General features: G+C 40.3%; 1 protein-coding gene across 1 annotated transcript in view; it reads left to right on the forward strand.

The window, feature by feature from the left end:
• Positions 1–24,551, forward strand: part of eif2b3 (eukaryotic translation initiation factor 2B, subunit 3 gamma) — a gene marked incomplete at its 3' end in the record, with an annotated part of 235,016 nt that extends 210,465 nt beyond the window's left edge. The window contains exons 8-10 of the mRNA XM_084327117.1: positions 6,189–6,379; positions 15,274–15,336; positions 24,399–24,551. Coding sequence (XP_084183243.1) covers positions 6,189–6,379; positions 15,274–15,336; positions 24,399–24,551 — 407 coding nt within the window. The remainder of the gene's footprint in view (positions 1–6,188; positions 6,380–15,273; positions 15,337–24,398) is intronic.
• Positions 24,552–24,819: the final 268 nt, after the last annotated feature.

Raw genomic sequence — 24,819 nt, forward strand, 5'->3', positions numbered from 1 at the left:
GAGGTAAAACCAGACACAGACACACACACATGCTTATGGAAGGTGTCAATCAACTCGGTACAGACTTCTACATTCATTGGTTTATGTTAACCACGCCCGTTCTTAAGCCACGCCCCCATTCGGAAGCCAAGCCCATAACCCATTTCATATCTCGTGCACTGTTTGTCGTAGAGACTTGGGGGTGGCGCCATTGGACTCAGTGGGGATATCCTCTTTCATTGGTCTATGTCGACCACGCCCCCTAATATTAGGCCCCGCCCCCCTTTGGTATCTTTTGAACCGTTTGTCGTAGAGACTTGCGGGTTGTGCCATTGTACTCAGTAGGGATATCCTCTCATGAGTCTATGTTTGCCCCGCCCCCTATGCTTAACTTATTCAGAGCCACGCCCATATGATCAAATTAGGGCTTGTATGCCAGCACTTTAGTCAATGGAAGGACAGGGATATTTGCGAACGCTTAAACTATATCTTAAATTATGGCTATGGGTCTAATACACCCATCGCTTATCAATGACTTGCTTGCAGTCAACATGTACGAAACGGATTGTTTTTTCATCGGTACATTTCCGCTTTATACCGTTTTGAATACGAGTATAGTTTTGGAGATTTCTAGTAATTCCAGAGAAAGACACGATAATAGCCCTTTAGTGGAATACACAAAACACGTTGTAATTTTTTGGCTGATTTATGAATAGTTTTCAAATAAACGCTAGATTATCGATAGTATATGTGTCCTCATGTACGAAGAGAAGCGGGGTCTGAAAAATCGCTTCTCCGTACTTTGGTCGGCGCGAACCTCACACACACACACACGCTCCGATGGCGGAGAAAGGAACATCTGATTACCCCAAGATTCGTAACATGAAGGCCTTACCTCACATCTGATGTCATGCAAAAAGATTAATCCAATTCCTGATCGCCATTACAAATATAGATTGCGTCCATTGATCCAATGTTATAGTCCAAAACACATAATCCACGATGCTCCCAGTGGGGGGACTCAATGCAATAGTATCCAGCTGCATGCCCGAGAAGTAAAACCTGGACCGGATTTATTTTTTTGATGCACAGTCCCAGCCAATCCAATCCAATGATGTGCCATACCATCCGGGAGACGATAGGCTGCGGTATTTGCCCTTTGCGAGCTCAGACCCATTCCCAATGATAACGTCAGGCTGGATGGATGAAAAATGAATGGATATCGCTAATAAAAGAAATAACGATTAAAACCCGGCTATACTCGTGATTGGCATGCAAGCGATGGCGAGTTAACCCGACTATACTCGTGGTTGGCACTGAATGGGTTAAGTCCCGCCCCTTTTAGTTTATTTTGAACCGTTTGTTGTAGAGACTCGCGAGAGCGGTCGTCATACTCTGCTGGAAGATCCTCTCCCGTTGGCCGGCAGTACACAGGCATCAGGGCTCTACAGTGCGAGCATTTCACTCGCATTTGCCCCTTACAATAGATTTGTGCGAACCGGACAAATCATTTAGGAGCACGGTGTGCGAGTAATGGTTTTGGGTAGTGGGCGTGTCAAAGCGCAATTGTCATTTTATAATATACACAGAGCAGTGCGGACCTTCAATTTTAGAAGCTACAGGTATGACATCTAACTATTCAGCCCTGCGTTTGACAGCTCTGTGACAACTTCTCACGAGTCACGCTGTTTTTGTGTAAGGAAAAGTCCGCAAGCAATGGTCTAAAAAAACACACCTCGCCGCGGTAAAAACCTCTCTCTCTCTCTCTCTCTCTCTCTCTCTCTCTCTCTCTCTCTCTCTCTCTCTCTCTCTCTCTCTCTCTCTCTCTCTCTCTCTCTCTCTCTCTCTCTCTCTCTCTCTCTCTCTCTCTCTCTCTCAGCTGTTTCTACAGTATGTGTGTAAGGAAAAGTCTGCGAGCAATGGTCTAAACGCACCTCGTCGCGGTAAAACTCTCTCTCGCTCTCTCTCTCTCTGGAAAACTCTGCAAGCTTTGCATCCCCTCTCTCCTGATTCCTGATACTATTTCATTCAAAAGGAAGATATTGATGGACATTAGCTATAGTATATAGCTCAGCAGCTGTAACAATCATTTGATTATTTAAGTTTCAACAGTGTCAAAATATTAATTTAAATTATAATGAATTAAAGAATTGTATAAAGAACTTTCCATGTCTGTCATCTAATAATATATTCCATTACCTTTCCTATCTGTATCGAAGTCAAAATGTTGGTATCGTGACAACACTACAACATACAAAATCAGCTGGACAACCTATATCCTTTGTCTAGTAGGCATGGACCAATGTGTGATTTTGGTGGTGCTATTGCACAGATGTTTGTCCCTTAGTACACACACACACGCACAGTATAATATGCATGTATGATGTAATGTATGTTGTTTGTTAATAAACTCTGGTACTTTTTTCACTGCGCCCCTTGTAACTGAGGGGTACAATTCCCTGACTGTATTGATAAGTATGGTATCATTAAACCACTACCGCTTTATGTACTTTAATTACTGGCCATACAGTACATGATATCTAAATATAATGAACACTTCCCACAATGAACCGGTTCTACACAAAGTTGTCTTTAAGTATTTATTGCAGCAAAAGGTACATAATACTTCTCTATTATACTTTGAATGCACTTGTAAGGCAAAGGAATGTGCGTAGGCAAATCAACAATGAATGTCCATTCTCTGGTTACGCAGGAGGTAATTATACAACCTGAATCTTAGGGAATTATATCTATGGTACACTAGTAATATATAGCGGGAGATACTGGAAGGGTCCCCCTGGTTGTAAGCCAGCAGGGGTAGAGGATCTGTCGGTAGTAGAGAGTCTGGTCAACGATGACTAAGGAGACTCCAAGTACAGGAGACGGTGCAATAGCCTCTTGATCCACAGACGAATACAGCTGTTCTCCGTAGACTGTAGCTCCACAGTGAAGAAAGCTAGCCGGCCTCAGGCTCTCTGAGGCGCCGACTCGACTTGGCTCCTCGCGGGGTAAATCCAACACGTGTAAGCGTCGGCGATTCTCCGCTCCATAAATCACAGGACCAAAGCAAATATAATCCAGCCGCAAAGGGCTATGTAGTCGTCGGGTAGATTAATCCAGTGTACATGTCCACACGGTTCTCGTCTAGGTCTCCTCGGGTGAAAGCGCCATGAAAGCAGCCCAGCCTGGATAAGAACTCTAGCTAATACGAGGAAGCGTTGGTGATGCTGGTCACTGTAGAACTTTAGCCGCACGATACACTATACACAAATAGACTATTACTGACTTAATAGAAATATGTCGCACTCGACGGTATAGCGCCAAACTCTGACAATTCAGTCATTAATTCGCACGCGGTCTCAATGCTCTATTCTGGGGCCAAACAGGCCATACTTCACCGCACGGAGTATCGTGGGTGAGGCTTCAACTTATTGGGTAACTCTTGACTTCTGACTAAGTAAGACTAAGTGCTTCTGTATTCACCTGCGGCGTATTTATATGCACGGTGAACAAACTAGTGCCAGCCTCATTTCTGTCTCGTAGCCCTGAGCAAGGCCGGGCATGTTCAGACATGTCTTGACGGTGACTTTGAACCTGACTCCGGAGGCACGGCTCTGGCGCCTGTGGACCGCTGTCCAATAGGAGAATGAAATATTATGGTCTGGGCTAAAGGGATATTCCGTGTATATGTACAAAGAATACACAAGGGATATCAAACGATATACAAATATTATGCAATATATATCAATCAATAAATACATATATTCGGTTTAATCTGACCCTTTGTAACCCCTAAATTTCTTTGTGTGCTCCTAAATTTATTTGTGTGCTCCAAACATTTTTCATTTAGGAGCACATGTGCTCCTTGGGAAAAAGGTTAGCGTAGAGCCCTGGGCATCACCCACACTTTCACAATTTCCCCCGTGGAATTGTCTAGTTCCATTATTATATTCCCAGCAGTGGAGGTTATTGCATGACTACTAGTGAGGCAGTGCTTCACTAGTATACAAAAAAAGAAAGATTTTTTTAATTATTATTAATATAAATCATATTTATTTATTATATATATATTTTTTATATATATATATATATATATTTTTAGAAATGTTTTCCTCTGTGAAAAAAAAATACCAGTGATTTTTTTTCAAGTGATACACAGCTCCCAATCACTTACATTGGCTAGTAGTGAGGCACATTCCTCAAGTGCCTCACTAGCTAATGTAAGTGAATGGCAGCGAAATAGCACCTTTGATTGGACAGTAACTGGTCTAAGTGCACACCCGTGAGGCTTAGACTCACTCATTCATTTGAATGGGGCTTGAATGATTGACAGTTCAGACACTTTTTTTACACCAATCAGAGAACACCATTTCCTATCCAACCATTTCCTGCTTTGAGAGGGCTTGGAGAGCCCTGTACAGTCAGTAACATTACTGTGTAGTAGTGTTGTCAAAAATATCTAAATTTTATTATTCATTAAAAAAAATATATATATATATATATTTTTTATAAGGAAGTTGCATTGTTCATTTCAATACCTGTAATAGTACAGTAGTCCACACACACACACATGTGCATTCAGTTAAGTCGGAATATGACTAATACAAACAGTTCAGTTTGTCAGGTACATGCAACACAGATTACAGTGTTTACATCTGTCTGCTTGAGAAAATACCATGTTTTGCAATAAAAATTATTGAAGTGAGATGAAGTTCTTTTTAAATGTGTGATCTAAAGATAAACAAAGGGTTTTAAAAGTGTTATATTTATCTTCTATTATAGTACCAGAGAGAAGCTGAGGAGAATCAACCAGCAACAAAAGCAAAATGTATAGAAAAAAAAATATATATATATATCTTATTTAAATTTTTTTACATTTTAAGATTGAACCTTTTTCCCCCGTGGTATCGAAAATCGTATCGAATATCGATACTTTTCAAGGTATTGTATTGAAGTTCGAAATTCCAGTATCGTGACAACACTACTGTGTAGGCAGTAGCACTGTAGGCTAAATGAAACTTTGCACCAAAGGACCGAAGTATAAATCAGCAACATGGAGAGGACTTATGCATCTGGATCTTTTTATAAAAAAAAGTTATTAAATTTATTATATATTTTTTTCTTTTTAAATTATTTTATCTGGGTTGAACATGATTCGTAGAACTCCCTCTGGTGTTGTGGTCATGGTATTCACTGACCTTTGGGAAGTATTTCGACATGCACATGGGTATCTTAGTGGTGAAGTGTATCTTGTAGACCAGGCCCATTGCAAGTTGCTGTACTCTGTCATCTACTCTAAGCCATCCTAGGTTGTCAAAATGGGCAGGGGTGAGGTGGGTTTTTGGAGTAAGGTCAAGCAGTAGTCTGACCAGTTTGTTTTGTGATGTTTGTAATCTTGTTTTTAGTGCCTTTGAGGTGCTTTGGTACCATGAGGTGCAAGCATAGTCGTAGTACCCTTGAATGAGTGCTCCTGTTAGTCTTCAAGGTATTCTTGTTTACCAGAATGGAGATCCGGTACAGGAATCTAGTTCGTTGGTTGACTTAGTTTTATTACATTGGATCCCATTTTGTCACAGGAAAGAGTTGCCTCTAGGATGGAACCCAGGTAGGTAATTTCATCTTTCCTTTTCCTTGTCACCTTCACCTAATATGTTTTGATCTGGTCAGGTGCACTGTCACCTAATATGTTTTGATCTGGTCAGGTGCGCTGTCACCTAAATTATGTTTTGATCTGGTCAGGTGCGCTGTCACCTAATATGTTTTGATCTGGTCAGGTGCGCTGTCACCTAATATGTTTTGATCTGTGTCTGGTTAGGTGTGCCGTCACGCGTCACCTAATATGTTTTCATCTGTCTGGTCAGGTGTGCCGTCACCGAATATGTAATTTTTTGCATCTGTGTCTGGTCAGGTGCGCCATCACCGAATATGTAATTTTTTGCATCTGTCTGGTCAGGTGCGCCGTCACCTAATGTTAATATGTCTTCATCTGTGTCCACTGACCACTGACACACACAGTGGGGGATGTTTTAAAAATATTATTTAATATATAATATAATATAATAATTTGTGCTTCACCAAAAAATTTGGTCACCAGCCGCCACTGATTCCCAGCCAAATATAATTTTAAAATAGAAAATAATCTCATGTGTAGTCTCAAGTGTAATTTCCCACCCTGTTTGCATTGTAACATTAGATATTCTCCTCTCCAGAGCTCCACATCTCGTCCCGGGACGAGCCTCTCCTCCAGCTTGCCAGGGAGCGGTCCTGTTGGAACGACCACCGCGGGGACATGAGCGACGCCTACCACGGAGGACGACTACGTTGCTATGTCCACATCATGGACCAGGGTCTCTGTTACCGTGTCAACACACTAGCTGCTTACATAGAGGCCAACCGACTGGTGAGTGGTACTGTCTCTCTCTGTTACCGTGTCAACTAGGGCTAGTCGACGTCGTCGACGATTACATTTAGTCGATTTGCATATTCATGATCGACACGTTGTATTGTTAATTGTATGTGCCTTTTGCGGTGGAAATGGCAGACGTTCAAAGTAGGGATGTCCGATATTATCGGCCTACCGATATTATCGGCCGATATTGGCATTCAAATGTGATATCGGAAATGATTGGTATCTGTTTTCAAAAAGTTATTTTTTCTTTTTTTTTTACATTTATCTAACCTTTATTTACCCAGGCAAGCAAGTAAGAACTAATTCAGATTTGATTTATTGTCAAAAGTATGCATAATGTTGTGTTAATTCCACGACAAGAGATATGTAATGTTAATTACCTGAAATTATTAAGTTTTTTGGGGGGGGAAACCCTGCATATATCGGTATCGGTTGATATCGGTTGATATCGGTATCGGAAATTAAGAGTTGGACAATATCGGTATATCGGTATCGGTAAAAAAGCCAATATCGAACATCCCTAGTTCAAAGTCATAACATGCGCAACGTGTAATTCAAGATTCAAGAGTTTTATTCATCACATACATACCAGGGCATACAGTGAAATGCGGTAATAAAAATGTGGAAATGGTGTAATCTAACTAATGCGCAGTGAATCACATTCAAAATATAATTAACTTATCTTAAACCACTATTCGTAATTCTGCCTAGACCCAGGACTCGACACTTGATAACTTCCATGTTACACTCCAGCTGGAAGGGAGGGGCTGTGCCTGATACCCACAGTAAACCTTACCGTTTAGAAGCTATGGCAGCTCTATACAGCCTGTGATAACTCCTCTTGCGAGTCGCGCTGTTTCTATGTAAACTCTGCAAGCAACAGGTCCAATAAATGCATCTAACATGCTTTATATCCTCGCCATTCCTGTATGCCCGTTGTGGTTAAAATCCTTAACTAACATTAGCTACTAACGTTAGCTGCTAACTAAGCTAAGCTAGCTCACAGGGACAGGAGAAATTAGTTCCATGGAGTAGTGAGGAAGTGGGGGGGTTGCGGGGGCTCTCTCTCCCTCTCTGTTTCTCTCTGAACATTCAATGATGATGATCAATGAAGTAGCCAAAATGTACACTATAAAAACGAACTTGGACTTCCGGTTACGCTACAACATGTAGCACACGCATTTTGCAATTGCTCCGCTCCCACTAACGCTAATTTCGTTTAAAAACATTATTTGGACAGTAAAGAAAGAGAATAGACCACATCGTATGTATTGTTAAGACCCTCTACTAACCATATCAAAAGACAATATGGTTAAAGGTGGAAAGAAGGCAGAGAAAATAACTACGGCAACTTCAACGGCGCAGGACGTAAAAAAACGAGATAGACGCGTCCTAACCGTCGCTGGTTCTGAGCCGACGGCGACAAGCTCCGAGGAGGAGAAGGAAGAGGACAACGTACCGGGATCATCGATTACGGTCCCCGAAAGAGAGTCAATAGAGACCAACATAAAAGAAGGTACAGATTCAAGCTCCGTGAAAGGGAGAGCAACCAGATTTATGGATTCCAACGTCACTGCATCTATCTACCATATGCCGTCAACTGAAGAAAGCAGAAATCCACCCGATTTCAACACACTGTCTAACCTGATGGTAGAACAGTCTAACCTGATGAAAGAACAGTTAGAACAGTCTAACCTGATGAAAGAACAGATGGTAGAACAGTCTAACCTGATGAAAGAACAGATGGTAGAACAGTCTAACCTGCAGATTACACACATCAAGGCGCTCGAGGCAAACGTCGAGGCTAAATTCGATCGCATCGAGGCTAAATTCGATCACATCGATGAGAAATTAGAAGAAGTCAAGGAAGCGTTCGATGCACAGTCAAAGCGAATCACGACAGTGGAGATTTCGGTGACAGAAAACACAAAAGCAGTCAAGGCGAACGAAGGTATCATGACAGAGATGGGAGAAGAGATGGAAAAAGTTAAAGATGAATACCGGAGGGAAATAAAATTGCTTAAAAACGAAGTGATGGAGAGGCAACTAGAAACCCATCGTTACCACAGGCGGAATAACATCCGCATTGTGGGGCTTGATGAATCAGTGAACTGCGATGACATCAACTTTCCAAACGAGTTATCAACGATTTTGGAAAACTCCGATCCAAACAAAGTGCCAGAAGTGGAACAAGTTTACAGAATTGGTTCCCAGGGGCAAAATATCAACGGGCCGAGAGTCATCATTGTCACTCTGCGGAAAACTACAACAAGGGATGAAATCATCAAATATGCTCGCAACCAACGTGGGAAGCTGAAGTATGGTGATAAACCAATATTTATCTACGAAGATTTGAGCAGAGAGGCCATCATCCGGCGTCAACCATACAAAGTTGTGATGCAAAAGCTGTACATAGCCGGCCACAAGCCAAGGCTAGCATATCCGGCGCTGTTATCATTCTTGGACAATAACGGCCGCAGGTCAGGTCCATTTACACCCTTTGATGCTGAGGATTTCCTGATTCAAAATGCAGCAAATAACCCAAAGCATGACGGAAATGCCGGAATCAGTTAAGCCTCTCTCTAAATATATACCAGTGTTGGAATGACTTTATTGTGTTCATCAATGAGGTCATTCCACCAGTGTTGGAATAACATTGTTGTGTTCATCAAAGTAACAAACGATATGCAAGTCGTCTATAACAATGTGTACTGTGTATAATACGATTCATAATACATTATAATTTCAGTCTCTGGTCTCTGAGGGGACAAATAAATATCAATGCAAAAAGATCTATCTGGAATATTCTGGGTTTATCGCTCAAATGCCCTGGGTCTCTTAGATCATTCTGGAATGTAAAATAGTCTAGGCACTAGTATATTCTACAACCTTCTAGAATATAAGGCACCATGACAACGAAGCATACAACTCTAACAATAACATTCGGTGTGCATACACATAGCATATAATAAATTAAATGAAGTGCAATCAGCCCTTAATAATACTTTAAAATTATCCACACATAAACATATGAGCACAGCAAGGTTATTCTAACAATTTAAGTAATCACTCCATTAAAGGCACATTGAAGCGCTAAAAGGCGCTGCTTTTCTATCTTATCTAATCAGTTAAATCGGTTCTAGTGGCTTCTCCACGTTGATAATTATTTATCTCTTATTCCTTATCTATATCTTTCCATTGATTTTTATTATATTAAATTTTTTCTTCTCATCACCCTATATTTTTTAAATATAATTTAACTTACATTGTTCTTTTCCAATGTTCTTCACATTAAGGTGTCAATATTACTATATATTTTTTAAATATATTGTAACTTACATTATTCTTTTCCAATGTTCTTCACATTAAGGTGTCAATACTGATCTACAATCTTTTCCTTTTTTTTTTCCCCCACACGTTGGTGGAGGGTTCAAAGGAATATGTCGATAAAGGTTTATTCTCTTTTTATTTTATTTTTTATTTTTATCTTTAGGTTATTTATCACAATACTTCATTACAGTAAGGGAAGGTGCAAGACCAAAAGCGACATTCTATTGCAATAGAATGGAAATGTTAGATCCTATGGCAATGAGCATAGGAAAATTAGGATTACAATGCTCAGGTTGGGCAATCCGGTGGACCATGGGAGAAAGTCAATCGCGGAGGATGTGTTCTTGGAACACAGGCATGTTCGACTTTCTGGGAGAGGGGAAAATAGGGGATTTTTATTTGTATATATATATGTTTTTAAGCTCAGCTCTCAACGGGACCTCATTAATTGGATGTGCATCTATTGTAGCTTCATACTCCAGAAACATTACCAAAAACTACACGAAAACATGCATAGACTATGGCTAGTTTGAATATAATGGTATGGAACACCGGTGGGATAAACAAACAACACAAGCGCAAAAGCGTGCTTACACTGATGAAAAAAGAACATGTGGACGTGGCACTATTAAGCGAAACGCACATTTTAGAGGGAGACATAAATACGTTAGCGGATAACATATACCATAATATTGGTCACTCTTCTTTTGCTACGAGAACTAGAGGGGTAGCCATAGTCGTCAGACGCAAATTAAATATCGAATTGAAAGGGGTATGGTCGGATGCTGAGGGGCGCATAACTATAGCTAGGATTATACACAATAACAGGAAAATTGCATTGGCAGCGGTATATGCCCCGAATTTGTACGAAGTGGGTTTCTTCACTTCACTAACAGGAGAAATGTTAAACCATCCCGAGTACTCATACATAATAGGTGCGGATTTTAATGCCATTTGGAACCCAAGGATGGACAAAACTTACCTTTCCTTCTCCAGCGAACAAAAGAATTCATCTAAAGCATTAAAAGATTGGTCGAAATCAACAGGAGTAACTGATTTATGGCGTTCACTTAACCCCATGACCCGCAAGTACTCCTGTCGTTCGGCGAGACACAACACACTATCCAGAATTGATTACGTCTTTGCATCCCCGAGAATATTTGATAAATACGAAGTGGAAATGACACCCAATCAGATCACTGCTACTTAATCCTGAAAGCAACATTTGGTACATTATCTACCCGGGCCCCAAGATGGCGTTTTAATTCGATGCTGCTTAACAACAAGGAATTCATTACACAAATTAAAGAAGCTCTCACAGTATTCCTACAAGATAATGCTAACTCGGTGCAAGATCCCAGAATATTATGGATGTCGGTAAAGAGTATGATCAAGGATTTCTCGGATAGATTTACCTCCATATTGCGCAAAAATCAAAACACAAAACTGTCTGAAATGGAAACGCTTTACTCAACGCTTTTTAATTCTTTAAAGTACAACAACTCTACTAGACTAGATAACCAAGTTAACATTCTAAAGACCGAGATCAAAGCAATGTACAGACAAAAATCGGAATTGCAAATACGCAGCACTAGACAACAGCAGTACTTCCAAGGTTCTAAACCTAGTCACCTATTAGCCATGCGACTAAGAATTAATGCAAAATTTGCAGATATAACTGCCATTAGGAAACAACAAGCTCTAGTAACAGAACCCAAAATAATAAACGATACATTCAAAGAATTCTACTCCGATTTATATAACTCAGAAACGACCTTTGATCAAGACAAATTAGACACATATCTTAATCAAATTACTCTCCCTAAACTTACGGATGAAGACGCTAAACAGTTAGAAGTACCGATCACATTAGAAGAACTCAAGAAGGCCATATCCGGAATGAAAAATGGCAAAGCTCCGGGAATTGACGGTATCCCATCAGAAATGTACATTTCTTGCTGGGACATATTTGGACCCTTATTACTAAATATGATCTTATACTCAGTCAAAGAGGGAAGCTTCATTGAACACCAAAATACCGCACTCATTTCAGTTCTTCACAAAAAAGACAAAGACCCCACTGAATGCGGTAGTTACCGTCCTTTAAGCCTCCTCGGAACCGATGTCAAACTGTACTCTAAGATATTAGCCATCAGATTGCAAAAGCATATGACGTCTTTAGTTCATACGGACCAAACAGGCTTCATAAAAGGTCGCCTGATCAATGATAACATAAGGCGAATACTGCACGTACTAGATACAGACAAAGAGGACATCACACCTAAGGCGATACTATCCCTGGATGCTATGAAAGCATTTGACAGGTTGGAATGGTCGTTTCTATGGGCAGTATTGGAAAGGATGGGGTTAGGAAAAGGTTTCATTGATATGATTAAAGTACTATACAAGGACCCATCGGCCATGATTACAACAGGCACAATCATCTCCAAAATCTTTCCGGTATCACGCTCTGCCAGACAGGGTTGCCCTCTTAGTCCCGGACTATTCAATTTATCATTAGAGCCTTTAGCACAATATATAAGACAATCCCAATCCATAGAACCAATCGTAATCAAGGGCACACAACAAAAAATTAGTTTATATGCGGACGACGTAATATTGTTCATGCAAAACCCCAACACCACATTGCCTCATCTGCTCAAGTTGATTGAGAACTTTGGTGATTTATCGGGATTTAAGATAAATTGGCCGAAGTCGGCTTTCCTTCCACTTAACACCCCTGCAAAAAAAGATATAACCCTCCCAGGTGCGATACCGATGGTAAAACATTTCAGATGCTTGGGAGTGGAAATATTCCCCACCATAAGACAAACGGTGAAGCACAATTACACAAAAATACAGAACAAAATCAAGGACGACCTGGACAGGTGGGCAAAACTTAAAAACTCAGTACAGGCAAGGGTATCAATAGTTAAGATGGATGTATTACCAAGAATCAATTTCTTCAGCTCAATGCTTCCGTTACCTCCTCCAGAGGGCTACTGGAAAAGATTACAAACCTCCACATACAAATTTATTTGGAATAACAAACCACCTCGCATAAAAAGATCCACCGCACAGAGAAGTAAAGCAGACGGTGGCATGGCAGTCCCAGATTTTTTACAATATTTTAATGCCTTCACATTAATACCATTGAAGAAGATATGGTTTGACCCCGAGGCTTTGGTATCTTGGAGAAAATTAGAAGAAAACATAGTAGCCCCACAGAGATTGAAAGACATAGCATACACTAAACTTTCAATCAAGCATTGTGAGCGAGAATTTGGCCCAATAATAACCCATGCAATCAGGACATGGCGGGAAACACAAAGGAAATTTCCTAACAATCAAGTATGGCATAATCACACTCCCATATTCAATAACAATGCTCTCTTAATGGGAAAACGACCTATAAGATTCCCTGTATGGGAAGAAAGAGGCATACACTCATTAGGGGATATTTTTAATAACAAGGGCCTCTGTAGTTATGTCGAAATATGCATAAAGTTTAACCTCACCGAGTCCACATGGCTTTTTTACATACAGTTACGACTTTGTATGAGATCTCACGGTGTTCCATTACACATACCAATTGAACACCACAGATACCACACATTTTTCTATGACAGAGATACATTGGGAGGTTTTGTATCAGGTTTTTATTATCAATTACTGACGTCCTCGTACGAAACCCTTCAACTAGACAATGTCTGGAGGAGGGATATACCAGACCTGGAAAATGACTTTGATTGGCAAGGAGCCTGGGCAAATGTCCGACTTACATCAAGGAACCCGGATCATCAACAAATCAATCTGAACTATATTCACAGGACATACTTGACTCCTATAAGGCTGTGCAAAATGGGGCTTATACAAGACTCCAAATGCTCCCAATGTACAAATGGGGACGAAGGAACATTTATGCACATGTATTGGGACTGCCCACCAGTTAAGGCATTCTGGGAAGATGTGTCCCAACAATTATCAATACTCGTATTTTGGAATATACCTGTACACCCCGCGGTATTGCTATTGAATGATGTTTTTGAGTTTGCAGTGAACCCACAACTAAAAAGATTGGTTTTATCGGGTATCACAGTAGCTAAAAAACTGATTGCATCACGTTGGTTTCAACCGGAAAAAATGTGCCGGAAAGTGTGGTTTCTTACATATCTTGATGTGATATATCAAGAAATATCAACAGCAAGAATTCTAGGGCTCAATGAATCCAAAATGTTAATGTGGTTAGAAGTGGTGGAGAGAATAAAAGCTAGCCTATAATGGTGATGTCTGGTTAGGAGTGAGGGATAATGGAGGTACTATCCAAGAGGGGGTCCGGGAGGGGGGGATTTGAGCTGGAGCATATGTGTGTAGGGTTTTAGAAAATAGGTATTCGGGGTATATTATATACTAACATTTATATAATTGTAACTTCGCTGGATATACACGGTATACGGTTAAAATGTTATTATTGACTATTTTTGTTTTATCCTGTTTCTGTACTTGCATATATTTTAACCACCTTTACTGAAAGTTTCATTATACATTGTGTGTTAAGTACTGACTTTTAATAAATTTTGTTTTGCAATAATAAAAAAAATTAAAAAAAAAAAAAAAAAACGAACTTGATAGTTGATGATAATAAATATTTCACTTCATTAGCAAAAATATTGTAAAATCATTAAGTCTGCTATAAGCTATTCTCCCTCTCGCGTGTGTGTGTGTGTGTGTGTGCGTGCGTGCAGACATTTAATATGCTACTCTTTTTACATGGATTAGGCTAATTAGCTTTCACAATCCTGATTCCTGAACCTATTTTATTCAAAAGGAAGATATTGATTTAAATATGTATAGCCTATATATTAAAAAAAATACATTTTAATCGTATCTCCTGTGCTTGCACAAGCACTACCATAGCGTGGAGTGGAGAGATAACACACAATACAGATAATTCACTAAAAGGCTATTTATGGCCGGTAAAAATCTATCTGGCTGGTCGTTTTTTAAATCTAAAGCTAAAAAGGATGAGGATACTCATTAAACATTTTGAAATATTCAATTGCAAATATAATCAATTGTTGTTGATTGTTGTATCGACTAATCGATCAAATAATCAACTGATTAATCGATAACAAAATAGTGACAGCCCTAGTGTCAACACACTAGCTGCTTACATAGAGGCCAACCGACTGGTGAGTGGTACTGTCTCCCTGTTACCGTGCCAACCGACTGGTGAGTGGTACTGTCTCTCTCTGTTACCATGTCAACACACTAGCAAGGTAGCATAGGCTCCAGACATATAGAGGTTTTGATTACATAGCTCCTTACATAGAAGCCAACCGGCTGGTTAGTGAGACTATCTCAATCTGTATTCCTCTGCCTCTTAACTTTCTCTTTGTCTGTATGACTCTGTATCTCCCTCTGTCGCGTTTCTTTCTTAGTCTTTGTGTTTATCTACAGTATTTGTCCCTCTCTCTCTCTCCCTCTTTCTCTCCCTCTCTCTCTCTCCCTCTGCCTCCCTCCCTCTCCTGACATGCATCCTGTGTCTCCTCCAGGCTCCTAAGCTGTTTGAAGAGCCAGCAGTTCATCCTTCAGCTGTCATTTCTGAGAGGTGTCTGGTGAGTGGCCGACATGGTTCATCCTGCACAGCCGTCTCTGCGCCTGTGCGTCACACTCTAAACACCTCTCCTCTGCCCAATTGAGCAAAAGTCTGTACCAAATCTGGACAATCAGCAATCAAATTTGAACGAAAATTCGGCTGTAATGTTGAATCGGTGTGTATATGGATTAGGGATGAGCCCGAATCTGAATCTGAATATGAATTTGGGAAAGCACGGATGATGAGATGGACACAGATATTAATATTATTATCCAGGAAAAAAAGTAATGTTTATGTTATGGGCTCCATTGGCTCACCGCCTAGGCGCCACCATTGTGTTTGGCATCAAAAACTACCTGTATGACTGCTAGGGCTGGGTTAAAAATTCCAGATTCTGAATCGATCTTCATTTGAATGAGTGATTATCCATTCATAATCCCAAGATCGATCTTAAAAAATTATAACCTTTTTTCAAATAAAATGTTGTCATTATGCCAATTCCCTTCCTGGTCGTTTCGTTGGCGAAAAATAAGAAAAGCCACCGCCGCATTCATCAACCCGTTCTTAACGTCCAAATCTGTTCTTACCCAGGTGTGTTGAATGATGAATCCCACTCATTCTAAACTGACAGGTAGCGCTGGAGCGCTTTGCGACGGATCAAAATGAGATCAGATTCAAATGTATTGTCATCATACAGCACCTATAGCTATATAGTGGAATAGACTGTATTAATATTCCATATTTTTACCGTCTAGTTGCGTGCTCCTGGCCAGCTATTTTAGTTTTAGTCTTAGTCATGTGCAGTGTTGGGACTAACGCGTTACAAAGTAACGCGTTACAGTAACGCCGTTACTTTTGGCGGTAACTAGTACTCTAACGCATTACTTTTGAAATTCAGTAACGCCGTTAGCGTTACTGAATGGTTCGTTACTGCGTTATTTGTGTTATATACTGCATAGATTGATAGCGAGCGGTAGTGATTATTATTATTATCCTGTCTGCCTGCGGGGAAACGCTGTGCTGGGGGCGTGTTTTGTTTACTATAGTCCTGACTGTTAATGGCAGCGCCCAGCTACTCGCGTATTTCTCTTTTGTCGAGCACAAAGAAATTACGTTTTAGTTAAATGTCATTTGTGTTTTGGCTCAAAGATACTGGAGTCTAACGTTAACGACCAGGACTCATCCGAAGCCACTCATCCGAAGCCACTCGCCACCCGCTTTCAGGGATCTACAGTAGTTAGCATGATACCAGGCGACACAGCAAATGGGACGGAACACTTTTTCCAACTACTTGGAGAGAGAATATACAACATGGAAATGAGATAAAGAAAATGTTTGAGGGGCTGGACTAACGTTACATCTCGACCACCGCAGACTTTGGTGAGTGCAGTGATGTGAATGAAAATGAATGGAAACTCAAGTTGATCAACGGATTTTGACTGTACGAATCTGCCAGGGAATCTCATCAATACTAATCAAACAATATAAATATAGTCCTTTCATGCACAATTGATATCCTAACTTTTTTTTTTTTTTATGACTTGTACTTTATTGCATATTTTTTTCTTTTTGCACACAGTACTTCAGGACAATACAATGAATGACATATTTTGCATCAGCATGGGTCAGTCCTGAAGGACAACACAGACACCTAGACCCCTAACGTCTAGGTTACACTGATAACCCCCATATGGGGGGGAAGACAGAAAAAAAATAAAGACATAAGAATAAGTAAACCTAAACAAACGAAAGATTCTACCAAAAAAAAATAAAAATAGAAAGATAAATTAGACTATGCCGAGAATAAAATGGGATATCCTAACTATTCTAACGTTGCAATGCACGATTGATATCTTAAACAACGTTGCAAGACGGTTATAATGAAACGCTCCAGCGACATCAAGGCTGTTCCTTCAACCTAAGCAGCGATACAATTAGGCACGGCGCATTTCTTATTACGACAACATTTGTGTTTGTGTCAGATTTGTGTTTGTATCTAGACCACATTGCTTGGCAGAGTTCAGTGATGTGAATGGAAACTGTCAAGTTGATCAACCGATTTTGAGTATCTGTAAGGGCATGGGAGCAATTTTCTTTTTTTTAAGTAACTAAATAGTTACTTTAATACTTTTGGGTGTAAGTAACTAGTAAAGTAACAGAGTTACTTTTTAAATGAAGTAACTAGTAAAGTAACTGAGTTACTATTTTTCAGTAACTAGCACAACACTGGTCATGTGTCATATTTAGTCATCTTCATTTATTTTTAGTTTAGTCAGTTTTAGTCAACTAAAGGTCTGAGCAGTTTAGTCTTCGTTTAGTCTTGATTTAGTTTTTTTGTAGTAATGCAAAGTGAAAGTAACTATTTAGTTAAAAAAAAATGAATCACTTGCTCCCAGTCTTTGTGTTTATCTACAGTATGTGTCTCTCTCTGTCTCTCTGTGTCTATACAAACACAAACCTGACACAAACACAAAGATATGTTGTCCCGACGTAATAAGAAATGCGCCGTGCCGAATCAGACGGTTAGATTGTATCGACGCGTGCCCGCGCCGTTAGCTCAGGGAGCGTGCACGTTTTAGGTTCGACCCGCGTGTACCTTTAGGCTCTAGGTTGAAGAAAAAAAGTGCACGTTTTAGGTTTGAAGGAATGGCCTTGATGTCGGAGCGTTTCATTATAAGCATCGTTCAATGTTGGTTAAGATATCAATCATGCATTGCAACGTTAGTTAGGATATCAATTGTGTATGAAAGGACTATATTGTTCAGGGACGTCCACAGGACTTTAGAGGGGCAGGTGCTCAAAAGCTGAAAAGGGCACTATACCTGTGTGTTTTAACCGAGCATGCGAAGCGCGCAAGCCCGATTTTTAAGGGCCCTTTTCGGGCGGGGGGGCCCCCTTTTTATGTTTTTTGGTGGGTTTTGGTGATCAAATATTGAATATTGAACTATAATAATCAGTGCAGGAGCTCACTTATCCTTGAAAGACACTTTTATCACTGACTTAAAAGGCCCATACATCTCCATAAATGTTCAGGGGGGAGGTTACTTACCCTACAGACCCCAAGAAGTGCTGTATATTCTGTATTGTTTAATATAAATGCATTTTTTATTCCAATCTCGATTTGTATTTGAAATTCCCAAATCCCATCGGACTTGATTTCTTCGTGTCCCTCAATGAGTGTAATACCAGCATTCAACTGTATGCGCCACAGCGGTTTCTATCATCATCACCACCCACGCTATGCATAAAATATATAGGTCCGCGGAGAGGCACGCTGAGGAGGCCGTGCAAACTGCAATGGAATATGGGGCATCTCTCTCTCTTTACCTAATATTTTGATTCTATCCTGACATTTTTCAGTTGGAAGGGCAGTCTATATGCGTAACGGTTAAAAAAAAAAAAAAAAAAAAAAAGGGCTCAAAAGGGCAGGTGGGCTCTATGTGTGCACGTGCCTGATATTGTTTGATCTAGGAATAAAGCAAAGTTAACGGCAACTGGTTTTGCAACTGGGAGCCAAGTCATGCTCAACTTGACAGTTTCCATTCATTTGCATTCACATCACTGAACTCACCGAAGCAGACTACAAAGAGTGACACGTTCAGCCGAACGCACAATTGGAGGGGGGCTCCCCACCCTCCAGAACATTTACAACAAGCGGTGCAGGGGCAAGGCTAAGAGAATCATTAAAGACTCCAGTCACCCGAACAACTGCCTCTTTGAACTGCTGCGGTCAGGCAAGCGATACCGGAGTCTCAAGGCGAGCACAGAAAGACTCAGAAGAAGCTTCTATCCCCAGGCCATCAGGCTGCTCAACGAACAATGAACACAACAACAACCATCAAACGCACATAGCACACACATCCACACGCACACTCACTTTAAACAAACACACTGTAGCACCCACTCCCCACACTTTATAGCACACACTCACTTTAAACAAACACACTGTAGCACCCACTCCCCACACTTTATATTTATTGATGAAGGATTGCACTACAACTCGTACACCTTACTGTAAATTGTACCTAAATTGTACCTCATCCCATTTCTGCTTTGCACTATATAGTATTGTACATTAGTACACTGCATAGTATTGTATATTATATGGTAACTCAGTTACGTCTATTCTGCATCGAACATTGTACATATGTCTATACTGAACACTGTGACCTCATTTTCTACATCTAATTTACATGCTATATTGCTATACTATGTTATTTGATACTATCTTGTCTAGCACAGTCTCTGGAGCGTAACAGTAAGAAGCATTTTGTATGAAAGTATTCTGTAATGTATGACAACTATTAAAGAAACTTGAGAAACTTGAAACCAAATGTCTGTGGTGGTCGAGATGTAGTCCAGCCCCTCAAACCTTTTCGTTAGCTCATTTCCATTTTTGTATATTCTCTCTCCAAGTAGTTGGAAAATGTTTTCTGTCCCATTTGCCGTGTGCCGCCTGGACATGATATCATTAAGCATTACATCACGCGCAGGAGTGGTTTGTGAACAATAAACCATGCCTAGGGGTGGTCGTTAGGCCCGAGGCGCAGCCGAGGGTCGTTAGACCCCCCTAGGCATGGTTTATTGTTCACAAATCACGACTGCAAGTGGTGTAAAGCTTTTATACAACTGCCAGATTCATCCAACCTTATTTCTATACAATAAACACACATTAATCGAAGATTTATTGAAAAAACCATCCGCCAGAAAAAGTTGTTCCCACAACTACAAAAAAGACAAGTTGCCTCCATGTGGAAGCAGCTTGAAGTGCATCCAACCAAACTAACACATCCAACTGTGTATTATTGGAATGATTGAGAGAAGTTGCCTCATGTGGAAGCAGCTTGAAGTGCATCCAACCAACTAACACATCCAACTGTGTATTATTGGAATGATTGATTGAAAATTTTATTACCAGATGCAGAATGGGTACAATACAGTACGGCTCAATACACACAATTGTTAAGGGAATGCAGACCTACTTTCCATAGAACTTCATTCTTAGATGCTTCTATATAAAGTAGGTAAAACAAATTAAAACGTTTTATTTGCCCTATAGGAAAAAAACGTTTTCTTCGCCCTATTTTTTATTTTTTTTTTAAACCTACTGTAGAGGGCCTAAACTTAACCAGTTGGAAACCAAGCGTACAGTAATAAAATTAGCAATCAATCAATCAACTCAATAGGCCATGCTCACTTAGAACAGCGCAGCACCCAGCTCTCTGACTATCCCCGTTGCAGGCAGAGTGTGTGTGTGTGTGTGTGTGTGTGTGTGTGGCGGTGGGTGGAGACTAGAGCGAGCGCTGACAGTCGAAAGGAAAAAGAAATTGAAAAGAAAATTGAAAATTAATCAATCAATCAATCCGCGATTTTTCTTTTGTTACAGAATGATTCAAGACCCATCAATTACATCATCCAACATTGTTTAAACGACTAAGACATTCGCTGTGACAGAATCGCTTGATATTTAGTCGTTTAGTCGCTATCAACATATCCATTTGTAAAGATTATTGTCCACCTTCTTGTGATCCGGCGGAGTGATGTGATGTGGTTCGGTTGTGGGCGGGTCCTGGGCCAGCAGCGTGGAATTGTTGCCAATAAAGACGTGTAAAATGACTGTTTCAGCCAATCAGAATCGAGAAATTTGCATGCCGTTGTATAATGCTAACTAGATGCCTGAAAGCGAGTGGCTTCGGATGAGTCCTGTTGCTGCTTTGGGCAGTAGATAGGATCTTTGAGCCAAGACACAATTTACATTTAACTAAAGCTTTCTTTTCTTTGTGCTCGACAAAAGAGAAATAGTGAGAATATCCATGTGTAAAAACTCGACTTATAGTGGGCGCAAGCACTATACATAACGCGAGTGTGGAAATGAATCAAAGCGGCGCGCTACACGGAAACGGAAATGCTTCACTAATAATAACATGAATTATTCTAAAAGTTATAATTATTTTGTCTTGTCTTAAAATGAAGAGAAATTTCACCTAGATTTTATTTTGTAAACTACATTTTGTGTCGTTGTTTGTGGTCAACGATATTGCATTAATTATTTAGTCACGTTAGTGTCACATGATCTACATTAACGTGACGTCACGTCTCGTTGTCGTCAGGGGAAAAAGCTTCATTGACAACCATATTTAGTCATAATTTGCGTTGACAAAATTAACACTGGCGCACACACACACACGTACTGTATACGTGCAACATGAATCGTTCCAGCAAAGTAGGCTTTGTCAATACTGAACGACTTGTCAAGAACCAAACACGAAGTAGGTTGGGAAAACCGGACCTGTCATCTATCTCTCTGAAAGGTCCCTGTGGCTAAAACCCAGAGTGCGCTCAGAACTTGTAGGTGTGGAGGCACACAGGATTTGACCGGCGTGTGTTGTGTCTGAGTTGAGGCTCCAGAGTATTGCATACATCTAAAAGGACCGCTCTTGGCGATCTGAAATGGTTAAGCAGCCACTCATCTGGCTCTGCAAATAGATCTAGACGATCTCTAAATATGCGTTCTATGCATACGGCCTGGGTGGCCAGAGCATCAACTGTTCTAACAGCAATATATAATCCACTTCAGAGGCAGAACGCACACAATAAGTTATAATAAAAGAATAATAATTATTGAAAAGTTCTGGGTTTTTAAGTCGTATTTGGGGGCAATTGACCAATGTTATGCTTATTTTTTTTTTGTAAAAGTTTCTTATCAGGGTAAGAGTGCTCTCGACCGGGGTGCTCCAGTAGCACACCATGTTACCGCGCTCGCGCGGGAGTCCGTGCTGCGTCACGGATCTGGTTGACTCCGAGTTCGATTCCCGGACCCGCCGTCATTTGCCGAATGTCTCCCCCTGCTCTCTCTCCCGTTTCACCCTGCAACTGTCGGTCATGCTTGACCAGGAAAGCGATAAACGCTAAAAAATAAAGTTTAAAAAAAAAAAGTGCTCTCGACCACTCTTAGAATTTGGTCTTGCCTAAGAGAAAAGTAAAAAAAGAAAACATTGCTGAATCCCAGGTAAAAAAAAAATGCTAGTTAAGAACAAAATAAGAAGATACTCTGTTCTTATATCGCTTCGTGAATGAACCATTGAATCGGAAATCGAATCGAATTGTGACCTTGTGAATCGGAATCGAATCGTTTTGGGAAATCAGTGGCTCAACCCAGCCCTAATGACTGCCCTGTCTCTTTGTTTGGACCCACATAAATATTAGTTGCTCCATGACAAGCTCCCTACATTTTTAAAAGCCTTATCTCTAGGGCTGAACCCTATTAGTCGATTAGTCAACTAATCGGTCGAAAGGAGCCGTTGTCGACTGCCAACCTCTTAGTCGAATACAAAAACAAAAAAAACTAAATAAAATTTATAAAAAAAATCTTTTTTTTCTTTTTCTTTTTTATCATTCTTTCCAAAAGAAAAGAGGCCTAGAAGCGTGGCTAACGCTAATGGCACGCATACCAGAGGCTAACTGCCTACGAAAACAGGCACAGAGGCACTGAAAGAGGATTTCACCCATCTAATGAACACACTAGACTAGACAAATATCAAGTTGTATCCATCAGTGGACCAATTGCATGCTTTTGCAGAGGACAAGAAGCCTTTAGTCGACTCCTTCAGACATTAAGCACCCCCCACAGCCCAAATGGAATGATAAAAAAAAAAAAAAAAAATATTATACTTTTTTTTGTCGACTAATAGTCGACTAATGTCAAATTTTGGCCAATCATAGTCGACTATCCAAATCCTTAGTCTGGGACAGCCCTACTTATCTCATAATCATGAGTTATGCATGTAAAATTTATTATATTTATTGTGTGCTTGTGTGCGCCTTTGGAGACCTATTTCAGAACCACAACCCGAGACGCACAGTGCACTCCCCTCTCCTATGTTACTGTTCTAAGAGCAGCCTTCACTGACGCCAATTCCAGGAATTTGATTTATAGATATAATTTATGTGTTAAAAAGTTGTCATGGGTTGTCCTGGTATGACAAATACAAATGCAATTACTGGTAACTTGCAGGTGTTGGTGGAGATAGCAGTATCTGCTCTGCCTTCCTTATTAATGCAAAACAGCCCAATAATTTCATATTTAGGCTATTTGTCATTCGTATGTATGAGGAATTCATTAGATGATAGACTTTAGAAACAAAATCTTGAACATGGGCCTTAATTTGTAGGAGAGACGTGAGCATCTTTTAAAGATTAAATTCTGACACTTATAAGTATCATCCTTCAACTTAAGCTCTATATAGCTGGTTTTGTTTTCAGAACATCACACTCTGTTTTCAAGTTTCAAGTTTCAAGTTTCTTTAATAGTTGTCATACAGAAGTACAGAATACTTTTGTACAAAATGCTTCTTACTGTTGCGCTCCAGAGACTGTGCATGACAAGATAAGTATGAAATAAAAACATAGTAAAAATTAGAAGTAAAAAAAGAGGTCACAGTGTTCAGTTTTGACATATGTACAATGTTCGTAGACGTAGTTACCATACAATATACAATACTGTGCAGTGTACTAATATACAATACAATACAATACAATATAGTGCAAGGCATAAATGGACGAGGTGCAGTTTAGGTACAATTCACAGTAGGTGTACGAGTTGTAGTGCAAATCCTTTATCAATAAATATAAAGTGTAAGTGTGTTTGTGTGATCTAAAGTGTGGAGAGTGGGTGCTGCAGTGTGTTGTTTGTTTGAGTGAGTGTGTGCGTGTGGGTGTGTGTGCTGTGTGCATTTGATGGTTGTTGCATAGTGATTATTGTTCGTTTAGCGATTATTTTCGTTTAGCAGCCTGATGGCCTGGGGATAGAAGCTCCTTCTGAGTCTTTCTGTGCTCGCCATAAGACTCCGGTATCGCTTGCCTGTCGGCAGCAGTTCAAAGAGGCAGTTGTTCGGGTGGCTCGAGTCCTTAATAATTCTCTTAGCCTTCCCCTTGCACCGCTTGTTGTAAATGTTCTGGAGGGTGGGAAGCCCCCCTCTAATTGTGCGTATACTAGTTTCCAGTGGTGTGTGTGTGTGTGTATGTGTGTGTGTATTTTGTTTTTATTATTATTGTATTACTATTATTATTTTTTTTTCTCAGATGGGCCCAGACAGCCTCTTTGGCGCGTCCTGCCAGGTAGCAGATAAGACCTCTATAAAGAGATCCACCATAGGAAACTCCACCACCATCAGAGAGAAGTCCAAAATCACCAACTCCATCATCATGCATGGAGTCACCATCGAGGAGGGGTGAGTGGTAGACACACACACACACACACACACACACACACACACACACACACACACACACACGTCACACACACACACACACACACACACACACACACACACACATGGAGATATGTTTCCAAGTGTTTGTCCATTTTATATGCGGGTGTGGGGATGGTCAGTGTGTGTGTGTTTTTGGTGGGGGGTTGGTTGGTCTTGCTTTCTGTTAGGTTGACAATGTGTCTATAGCAGTGTAGTCAGCCAGAGATTAGTTCTAAACACATAGTAGCTGC

This window comes from Notolepis coatsorum, assembly GCF_963971535.1.
Source record: "Notolepis coatsorum genome assembly, chromosome: 13".
NCBI lineage: Eukaryota > Metazoa > Chordata > Actinopteri > Aulopiformes > Paralepididae > Notolepis > Notolepis coatsorum.